Genomic DNA, 10,836 nt, shown 5'->3' with positions numbered 1-10,836 from the left:
TCTTCACTCACTTCCTCCAGGAAGCATCTGGGTCACCTAGACAACAAACCTCCTTTTCCACTGTTTGTTCAAATGTGTGTGTCTTTCTCTGTGTGTGTCTCTGTGTGTCTCTGTGTCTCCTCACACACATAGAGCCTGGACCTCCTGCAGGAGCCTCGAACCAGAGGAAGTGATTGAAGTTAAAATTATAAATATGAACCAAAGTCCATTCATGAGATTCAAGCTCTTTATTTTCGTCTCTAGTTCAGTTTTTGTCTTTTAACTTTTTTATTTCTTTCTTCCATCTTGTTCCGGTTCCGTGTGGCTGCTGATTTTTAAGTTCTTGTATTTCACTTCTCATTTGTTGGATTAATAAAGTTCATCTGATCATAGAAAAATTCTGAAATTCTGAACCAGATTTGTTAAAAGTCTCATTAAGAGTTTCCCCGGCGTTTCTCTGGAGGAAACTCGCTCGCCCTATCAAGACGCAGCAGGTTTCCTGTGAGAGAGAGAGAGGGTGAGGCCGACTCGTTCAGTGAAGAAGAAACTTTACACAAGAAGAATCAGGACGAGTTGGACTGAAGGTAAGAAACCTCTTCACACAAAGATTTCACATATATAGATATAACTGTTTATATGTTTAATTGTATATAATAGTTTATTTGTATAATTGTATGTACATATATATAATTGTTTCTCTGTATAATTGTGTATATAGATATAATAACTAGTTATATGTATAATTTTGTATATATATATATATATATAATAGTTTATTTGTATAATTGTATGTATATATATATATATATATATATATATAATTGTTTCTCTGTATAATTGTGTATATATATAATAACTAGTCATCTGGATAATTGTATATATATATATATATATAATAACAGTTTATTGTGTAATTATGTGTGTGTATATATAGATATATGTATATGTTATTATTTTTCTGTTTATAAAATGATTAAACCCGATCATATGTGCTCATTAAATCGACTGCTATCATTAAAATTCCTTTATTTCATAAAATGTACGATAACGGTTTCCCTGTGATCAGGAGACGTGAGAATCATCTGCATCTCAGGAAAGAGCAGAAGCAGGTTTATCAGTTTGACTCTTCAGGTCTGTGACATCTGACTTTTGGCTGAGGGGTTAGGGTTAGGGCTAGGTTAGGTTATGGTTAGGGTTAGGGTTAGGGTTAGAGTTATGGTTATGGTTATGGTTAGGGTTAACCAGCACGGCCTTGTTTTAAACTTCCATGTTCAAACAGAAACTAACTCTGTTTTGTTTTGATTCAGAATCATCCTCCGTGTGGGAAGATGGCGTTTTGGTTCAGCTCTTGTTGGATTTACATTTGGATCCTCGTTCAGTCCACAGAACTCTTGGCTGACTCGGCGTCACCGCCTCTTTACACCATCCACCGCACCCAGGTCAGCTTTGAGCAGGCCGTGCAGGCCTGCTCCCCCGGGGGCCTCACCTCCCTCGCCACCAAGCAGGAAGTCACCAGCGTCCTCAGGCTCATCTCCGAGTTGCTGTTGCCTCAGAGTGAATTCACCTTTTGGGTCGGACTGAAGAAAGCCAAGAACAAGTGTGTCGTCCCCGGCTCGCGGCTGAGAGGCTTCAGTTGGACCGAGGACGACGGGGAGGACTCGCCGGTGATTCCCTGGGCGAAGGAGCCACAGGACACGTGCACCACGGTCCGCTGTGTGGTGCTACAGGGGAAACACGATGGGCTGCAGGTGACCAGCTGGGGTCTGAGTCCGGTCACCTGCAGGGGAAGTTCAGTTCATCCGTTCATCTGCAAACTGAGAGACGGACAGACGGGACTGATGCCTGAGGATGAAACGTCCACCATTAAACCTTCATCACCGGAACCAGTAACACATGAAGTTAAACCCACAGAGCAGGAACCACCTGAAGCTGAGTCCAAGCCTCCCATGAGAGAACCAGGAACTGATTTGAATTTTAAAACCGAACCTGACCCTGGACCTGACTCTGGATCAGTGGTGGTATCGAACTTGTGTCCGCGTCCAGTGATCCCCAGAGCACGCTCTCTCCGTCTGGAAAACAACAACACCAGGATCCTGGTGGAGTGCTGGTCCGGTGACCAGCTGCATCTGTACTGCTGGGGTCCTCCTGACGTGTGGCGTCTTTTGGACGACTCCCCCCCCAACCTCACCGTCCTCTGCCAGCCGTGCAGGGCCGGCTTCCAGAAAGACGTCTCTGGAAACTGTGTGGATCTGGACGAGTGCACCAGCGCCCCCTGTAGGCACACCTGTTTGAACACCGAGGGCTCGTACGTGTGCGTCTGCCTCGACCAGGACGGGAGACATCACGACGAGGGCTCACCGGCGTGCACGCTCCCAGTGACTCTCGATGACAGGGGGTCCGTCTGGGGCATCCTGGTCCCGGTGCTGGCTGCTGTGGCGGTGCTGGTGGTGCTGGTGGTGGTCGTTGTAGTGACGGTGAAATGCTGCCTGAAGAGAACCGCAAGGAAACGGGCTCTGAAGGAGTCCGAGAAGATGATGATGAAGAACGAAGACAACCAGGCCTGATCAGACCTGGTTAAGATCTGGATCAGATCTGGTTCAGAACTGGTTCAGACCTGGTTCAGAACTGGTTCAGACCTGCTTTAGACCTGCTTTAGCCCTGGTTCAGAACTGGTTCAGACCTGGTTCAGACCTGGTTCAGATCTGGTTCAGCCCTGATTCAGACCTGGTTCAGACCTGGTTCAGATCTGATTCAGCCCTGGTTCAGACCTGATTCAGACCTGGTTCTGACCTGGTTCATCCCTGGTTCAGATCTGATTCAGCTCTGGTTCAGACCTGGTTCAGACCTAATTCAGAGCTGATTCAGACCTGGTTCAGACCTGGTTCAGCCCTGGTTCAGATCTGATTCAGCCTTGGTTCAGACCTGATTCAGACCTGGTTCAGACCTGGTTCAGACCTGATTCAGCCCTGGTTCAGAGCTGATTCAGACCTGGTTCAGCCCTGGTTCAGATCTGATTCAGCCCTGGTTCAGAGCTGATTCAGACCTGGTTCAGCCCTGGTTCAGCCCTGGTTCAGACCTGGTTCAGACCTGGTTCAGCCCTGGTTCAGATCTGATTCAGCCCTGGTTCAGAGCTGATCAGACCTGGTTCAGCCCTGGTTCGGACCTGGTTCAGAGCTGATTCAGACCTGGTTCAGAGCTGATTCAGACCTGGTTCAGCCCTGGTTCAGACCTGGTTCAGCTCTGGTTCAGCCCTGGTTCAGAGCTGATCAGACCTGGTTCAGCCCTGGTTCAGACCTGGTTCAGATCTGATTCAGCCCTGGTTCAGACCTGGTTCTACCCTTTTGCAGCTGGACACATGTTTCAGTAACTGTTCGTTTAGGAGATAATATCTTTCCTGGTTTTATCTGAGTTTTAAAATGAATGGAATCTATGGGAAAATCATAGTTTATATATATATTATACATTTATAAACATTCAATGAGAACTCACTCAACTCTCTTCAAACCTACTTGACTTTCAAAGTGTATTTAACTGACATTCAGATTTAATTAAAGCTTGAAAATAGTATATTTAAGAATACTTGATATCCCAAAACTTCTGTCTTTTGAAAGTTTTAAATGATACCGACTTTTGGTAAATATTTTAATGTATATTAAAATGACAACTGCCTCTGCCTCCATTCCAACTGTTGTTACTTTGATTTGCACCAAAGCAGAGAAACTGGTTCACAATCAGTAATAATATTGATAATAATCATAATGTAATGTCAAAATCACGTGTTTTCCCTTAATGGAAGTTTATCTTACTTTATACTTTGAACATGAAGTCTTCCCTTACTCATATTATATTATAGTTATATATGTAATATTAAAATCTGGTGATTTCCATTTTTTACAGTTTGTAGTATTATATGTAGTATTATTCATATAATGTTTTTGTGCTGTAACCACGCCCCTCTGAAGACCTCCTGTCGCATGTAGTCTTCACTTTCCTCCAGAGGGGGCAGTAGAGAGCCCTCCATCCGGATGTTGTAAAACACCACAGAAGAAGGGAAGCGCGCGTCCGCTCAGTCTCATTCCAAGATGGCAGACACAGAGGGTGAGTGTGAAGCACGTTCCTCCGCGACCCATTCCAACTTTAACTTTAACTGGTTTTTAACTGGACTCGTTAAATCTTCTCTTAGTCACGAGGGTTAAATTCAGTCTCACGAGGAGACGATGAGTTTCACACCGCGTGTTAATGACCGGATGTTTTACTGCCTCGTGCTCGTTGAACGGGTAGAAACGCTGCTGAAGCGCATGTGGACAGATCCAGAGTCAGATCCAGATCCTGATCCAGAGGGACAAACCGGGATTAATCCGGAATGACTTCGTTCGTGTGCTCTAAACCAACCACGTGTTTTCAGTCATCGAGCTGTAAACGTGTCGATCAGGTTACTGGGTTGATCTGCAGTTCAGCTAGCGGCCTGTTAGCCTCGTGTTAGCCCCTGATGCTAACAACCACGTGCTGTTAAACGCCACGTGGGCTGCAGCTTCTCCAACATGAGAAGTTTCTTCATGAATCTGATTTCTGTTTCCACAGCATCAGTGAAGAAGAAGAAGAAGGTGAAGAAGATGAGTGAAGATGAAGTTGGGGTCAGTGACATCACTTGATTTGAACGTTATTATAACTTTTTCATGAGAAGAAATTAACCCAAACTTTTCTTTGGTGGAATCAGGAGATTCAACAGAGCGGGGACTTCCTCATCCGACCGGAGAGCAAGGTGGCGTCTCTGGACACGTCCCAGTGGCCCCTGCTACTGAAGGTAACTACCTGGACCAGTACGGTCCAGATCCTACTGGCCCCTGCTACTGAAGGTTAATGCATGGACCAGTAGGGTCCAGATCAGAGATTAAACCCGGATCCAGGTCCCTCTGGCCCCTGCTACTGAATGTTAATGCATGGACCAGTAGGGTCCAGATCACTGATTAAACCAGGATCCAGATCCTACTGGCCCCTGCTACTGAATGTTAATGCCTGGACCAGTAGGATCCAGATCACAGATTTAATTATTTGCTAGGTTCTGTATAAACAGAGGGTCAGATCTATAACTGATGATCCCTGCTGTCATGTGACGTGATGATCTAGTTTATCCATTCGCTGAGCGGCAGCCGTCTTGTCTCTGCTCTGCTCCCGTTTTGGGGGCGGGGCCTCTCTGCTGAGGTTCCAGGTTCATGCTGGCGTTCTGCTGGTTCTGACCCGGAACCGCACGGAGAGAAGGACTCGACCGACTGCTACCAAGACGATTAACTGTTCTGATCACATGACACAGGGACAGAATGAGGTGTATGAGTAAAAGTCTGTTACTCAGCTCAGACTTCCTGTTGATCCTCTTTATACAGGAAGTGACTTAATCTGAACATTTGTTTCCCTCAGAACTTTGACAAACTGAACGTGCGTACAGCTCATTACACGCCACTGCCGTGCGGCAGCAACCCCCTGAAGAGGAGCATCCAGGACTACGTCAGGTATGGAGGCTTGACACCATGAGCTTCTGTGTTGGTCAGCTGACTCATGCATGTGTTGATTGGTGGACTTCCGGTTTTCTCTCAGGTCCGGCTTCATTAACTTGGACAAACCTGCAAATCCCTCCTCTCACGAGGTGGTGGCGTGGATCCGGAGGATCCTGCGTGTGGAGAAGACGGGTCACAGCGGGACGCTCGACCCGAAGGTCACGGGGTGTCTGATCGTGTGTGTAGACCGAGCCACGCGATTGGTCAAATCTCAGCAGAGCGCCGGTATGCAGCAATGCGCGCTTGATTTTCATGTCAGAAAAATAGTTAAATTTGATCTGTGTGGTTATGTTCCCACCCGGCTGACTAAAGTGTCAGCTCAGTAAAATCCAGCGGCCCCCTCACTACTCTCTGTGTGTGTGTTGCAGGTAAAGAGTATGTGGGAATCGTTCGGCTGCACAATGCAATAGAGAGCGAACACACTCTGGCTCGGGTAAGTCTGAGAACATGAGCTGTGGAACTCTGAGAACCTTCGTTAGAGAAGAGATTGTTGGATTTAGTCATGAAACCACATGGTCATGTGACCCTGACTGACCCGGGTTCTGTGTGCAGGCGATAGAAACGCTGACCGGCGCCTTGTTCCAACGACCGCCCCTGATCGCTGCCGTGAAGCGTCAGCTGAGAGTCCGAACCATCTACGAGAGCAAACTGATCGAGTACGACCCAGAGAGGAGGCTAGGTGAGGTCACATGTCCACAATGCACCTGTCAATCATAACTCTGCAGCGGAGGCGTGACCTGATGATGTCACATGGCTGTTTCAGGTATCTTCTGGGTGAGCTGTGAAGCGGGAACTTACATCCGGACTCTGTGTGTCCACCTGGGTCTGCTGCTGGGGGTCGGAGGTCAGATGCAGGAACTGAGGAGAGTCCGATCTGGAGTCATGGGAGAGAAGGTCAGCCTCACGTCCTGATTGGCTCAAAGTGTTGAGTTCAGTCCTGCTGTTCGGTGCCGGTCTGACAATTAAACTTTGAAAAAGAATCGTGCGGCGGCGTCTAACTTTACATCGTTTCACGTGTGAAGTCTCGCCTCTGCCGACATCAGGACTCGTTCTCACTGAGCAGCTCCAGGAGCAGCGTCCTAACGTCTGGGACAGGGAGCACGTTCAGTTGAAAACATCTGAGGAAGAATCTATTTAACTGTAAACTCAGAATGAGTCTTGATTGGTCTGTAACTAATGTTAGCACTTCTACGTGTAATGTTTGTGTTACCACGCCCCTCTGAAGACCTCGTCTCATTTTCTAAGATTTACTTTTTAAATCACCTAACTGTCATGAAATGGTTGCTCCTGCAGGACCACATGGTGACGATGCACGACGTGCTGGACGCTCAGTGGCAGTTTGACCACAACAAAGACGAGTCGTACCTGAGGAGGGTCGTGTTCCCGCTGGAGAAGCTGCTGGTGTCTCTCAAACGTCTGGTGATGAAGGACAGCTCCGTAAGTCCTCCTCTCTAACGGTCTCCTCTCGTCCACGCCGTCAAGTCTTATCTGATGAATCGTTGTCTCCAGGTGAACGCTATCTGCTATGGAGCCAAGATCATGCTGCCTGGTGTGCTCAGGTACGAGGACGGCATCGAGGTAAACCAGGACATCGTCGTGATAACAACCAAGGGAGAGGCCATCTGCACAGGTGTGTGTCTGTCTGTGTGTGCGTGTGTATTAAAGCCACATGATGAGTTCAGAAGCGTCAGGAGCTTCAGGCTGTGATGACCTGCTATCTATCACCCTTTTCTGATGGCTGAGATCAATAAAGCTGAGAAGATATTAATAATATATCAGCATTGACCTAAATTTAAACCAGTTGTTGAATCTGTCCAGCTGTTGCTCTGATGACGACGGCGGTGATCTCCACATGTGATCATGGCGTGGTGGCAAAGATCAAGAGGGTGATCATGGAGAGAGACACGTATCCTCGGAAGTGGGGTCTAGGACCAAAGGTACGTCATGTGAACTTATCGATTTGACGACTGCTGAACTGATGGAGGCGTGAACTGATGACCACCTGGTTGTTTGGTTTCTTCAGGCGAGCCAGAAGAAGATGATGATTCAGAAAGGACTCCTTGACAAACATGGGAAACCAAACGGCAGCACGCCGCAGGACTGGAAGAAGCAGTACGTGGACTTCAGGTAGGTGACCTGAAGCGGGTTGGGGAGGGGGGTGCAGACAGTTATCCCTCACTGAGCTGACGTGTTCTTTGAGGGAGTCAGTCTGCTACAGGAACCTTCAGGTTGGGCTTCATTGCTCTGTCATTGGCTGAGCTACTGCGCACCTGGAACAGTGACATCACAGCTTGTGTTAAAGGTGATAATATATATTTAATGCATCGTCCAACTAAACTTTATTTTAATTGACAGCGTCTCCAAAGCTGGTCAAGAGGAAGGGTCATGTGATGCCACAGCAAAGGTAAAGTAGGAACATCAGTTTAACATGAGATCCAAACGTGTGCAGTGAGCCGGTCGTGACTTTGACTTTGTTCCGCAGAGGAAGAGGGAGGCGACGGACAGTGATGGAGAGACGACAGCGGCAGCAGCGGAGCAGCCTGCCGAGGAAGTAAAGAAAGGGAAGAAGAAGAAAAAGAAAGAGAAGAGGATTAAACTGGAGGAGGCGGGTGCTGAAGAAGAGGGGGCGGGTCTTGATGAGACGGGGGCGGAGCCCATTACAGAGGTCAGTTTGGTTCGAAAGAAGTTCACAAAATGCAATTATTTGATTTTGCCAAACGGGTTCGAGTCTGGTCACATGACAGGAAACGGCTTTCTGATGTGGAGTTGTACCTGAACAACGACCAGTTAGTAAAGTGAAGACATTTTCTCTGTGCAGGTTGTTGCTGCTGAAGGCGTGAAGAAGAAAAAGAAGAAGAAACAGAAAGAGGACGCACCAGAGTAACGACACGTGGACAGACTGTGACTGCACGCCAAGCATTCTGGGAGTTGAATTATGGACTGTGTGAATGCAGAAAAAGGACATTTTTGTTTTTATATAAATCTTTTTTTTATTTTATGTAAATACCTGGACAGGAAGCCTGTTTGTAATTTCAAAATAAAAGTGTTTTCAGTATGTTCTAGTTATTTTGTTCAGATGTCGTCGAAAGGAACAAATCTTTAAAACGTTCTGTTTGCAGCTTGAGGATTTAACAGGCTGTTTAAAATATATAATTAAAATCAGTCTTAATTTAAATTCTGATGGAAATCGTCAGTGAGCTTTACTCCATGCAGGTTCATGTTTATTATAGGGTAACGCTGATAGTGATGCATTTCACACTGAACATAAAGTATTCATGTTTCTGGATCACAACCCTCTTCATTGCAGTGAGCCATGATGCCACTGTCGTGTCAATGTCGCATGTGAACAATTCAACACCAGTGTGTAGAATTGAGTGACCTCTAGTGGTAAGTAAAGTATCATGTTGCAGTTTGACTATAAATCTGTAGATAAGTTTTACATTTACACAAACTAAAGGGGACATCGGTCTTGTTCTGGTAAAAAAACACGAACTGTTATTATATATAATATGGTGCCTTCAAACCTTTAGGGTTAGGTCACCCTTAAAATACCAAAACTAACTCAAACAATTTTATCGTAAAGGAATAATCTAGTTTTATTAAACGAAAGAATGCAGTAAATATGTTGGCAGGTTAAACTCATAGGCGGTGTGGCCTAGGGGGTAGAGTGGTCGTTCTCCAACAAGAAGGTTGCCGGTTAAAACCCTGCTCTTCCCCATCTGCATGCAGAAGTGTTTCTGGCAAGATGCTGAACCCCTAAAAAAAAAAGGCCCCTTGTGAATGTTGAGTGTACTAATTGTCGCTTTGGACAAAAGCGTCAGCCAAATGACGTAATGTAAAAATCAATTCTATATCAAAGAATATCTTTAATAAATTTCATACTAACTATTTAGCACTTTGTAGTTTTGCTTTTTAGAATAAATCGTTCTTTCTTGTTCGGTTCGTTCCTCGTGGTTGATGCACTTCCTGTGGGTCGGTTTGGAAAACGCGTCAGCTCCATAGATCTATAGACTCAACCCGCTGCTCTGAGGAACGATACAGGAAGTCGTTCCTCCCAACCGCAATAAGACTGAACAGCTGATCTACCTCCATCACACAACTGACCTAAACACACCTGTCTCCTTCACTGTGTACCCTGTACAACACTCAGCTCCATATACTGGAAAACTTACTACACATCATATGTGATAATATAAACCATATTGATACTATATATCATTTTATACAATAATATTGTCTTTTGCACACTGTCTACATATTCTTACACTCATAGTATATTATATTATCTATTGTATAGTCAAATACTTATATTTATACCCGTACTATATATCATTTATTATATCATACTCTTTGTATATTCTTTGTATATATGAGTCTATATACACATATTTATACATGTGTCCATGTTATTATATTTACTATTATTATATATACTGTTGCTGCCATTATTACTATATACTGCTATTATAATGGTATACTTACTATCATATATAAATATATATTATGTTATATTATATACTATATATACTGTACTATTTTTTATATACTGTCTAACAATAACATTACCATCATATCATCAGTACTATTACCATCATCTGCCACTGCACCTTATCTACCTATTTATCTTGTGTTTCTGTTTTTATTCTTTCTACCTCAATATTTTTTTATTCTATTCTAGTATAGTGTTTTATTGTATTCAAATGTACCGGCTGCTATGACTTAAGATGATTAAGATCCATTTATTCGTCCCAAACACAGACACACTCATGCAGGTAGGGAAATGTAACCTCTGCTTTTGACCCATCTGGTGCACACAGAGCAGTCAGCGACCATGTATGACGCTCAGGGAGCAGATGTTGGGGGAGTAAGGTGCCTTGCTCAGGGGCACTAGACAGGGTAGGGAGACTCTTGGATTTTTGGACAGATCAATCCAGGTTCGTCTTTTGTTGTCTCTCCGTGGAGTCGAGCCAGAGACGAACCAGAGACCTTCTCTGCCCATAGTCCAAGTTTCTGCCACTAGACCACCGCCTCTACTAATTTCCCTACGGGGATGAATAAAGTAATCTATCTATCTATCTATCTATCTATCTATCTATCTATCTATCTATCTATCTATCTATCTATCTTATAAAGGCCTTTATTATTATATATATATATATATATATATATATATATATATATATATATATAAATAAGGGCCTTTATATATATATGGTCAGCTCCATCTATGGTCAGCTCAATGAAATGAACACCTTCTTTCTTCCGGTTGCGTCAGCACGCAGAGAGCGTTTGACGTTACACTCTG

At 44.7% G+C, this 10,836-nt stretch overlaps 2 protein-coding genes and 2 non-coding genes across 5 annotated transcripts; all 4 read left to right on the top strand.

Moving 5' to 3' along the window:
- Window positions 1-172: 172 nt before the first annotated feature.
- clec14a (C-type lectin domain containing 14A) lies at window positions 173-3,653 on the top strand. Its single transcript, XM_062398039.1, has 2 exons — window positions 173-563; window positions 1,287-3,653. The coding sequence occupies exon 2, from the start codon at window positions 1,308-1,310 to the stop codon at window positions 2,541-2,543; it is 1,236 nt and encodes a 411-aa protein (XP_062254023.1). The 5' UTR covers window positions 173-563; window positions 1,287-1,307; the 3' UTR covers window positions 2,544-3,653.
- A 311-nt stretch (window positions 3,654-3,964) lies between these two features.
- Window positions 3,965-8,586, top strand: dkc1 (dyskeratosis congenita 1, dyskerin). Of its 2 annotated transcripts, XM_062398038.1 has the most exons (15): window positions 3,965-4,077; window positions 4,561-4,613; window positions 4,697-4,783; window positions 5,395-5,486; window positions 5,572-5,756; window positions 5,900-5,964; window positions 6,084-6,210; window positions 6,295-6,425; window positions 6,825-6,968; window positions 7,041-7,161; window positions 7,350-7,468; window positions 7,555-7,658; window positions 7,887-7,935; window positions 8,014-8,196; window positions 8,350-8,586. In XM_062398038.1, the coding sequence occupies exons 1-15, from the start codon at window positions 4,062-4,064 to the stop codon at window positions 8,413-8,415; spliced, it is 1,542 nt and encodes a 513-aa protein (XP_062254022.1). In that variant the 5' UTR covers window positions 3,965-4,061; the 3' UTR covers window positions 8,416-8,586. The 2 variants fall into 2 exon arrangements, with proteins under 2 accessions (XP_062254022.1, XP_062254021.1); XM_062398037.1 differs by lacking the exon at window positions 3,965-4,077 and having other exon boundaries at window positions 4,506-4,613.
- LOC133963904 (small nucleolar RNA SNORD17) lies at window positions 5,090-5,281 on the top strand. The gene has a single exon (XR_009923383.1). It is a non-coding gene; the product is annotated as a small nucleolar RNA SNORD17 (small nucleolar RNA).
- On the top strand, window positions 7,196-7,271 carry LOC133963889 (small nucleolar RNA SNORD83). Its single transcript, XR_009923369.1, has one exon. It is a non-coding gene; the product is annotated as a small nucleolar RNA SNORD83 (small nucleolar RNA).
- Window positions 8,587-10,836: the final 2,250 nt, after the last annotated feature.

Source organism: Platichthys flesus, chromosome 10 (assembly GCF_949316205.1).
Source record: "Platichthys flesus chromosome 10, fPlaFle2.1, whole genome shotgun sequence".
Taxonomy (NCBI): domain Eukaryota; kingdom Metazoa; phylum Chordata; class Actinopteri; order Pleuronectiformes; family Pleuronectidae; genus Platichthys; species Platichthys flesus.
The sequence above is the reverse complement of the archived record's forward strand: the minus strand, read 5'-3'. Positions and strand labels throughout refer to the sequence as shown.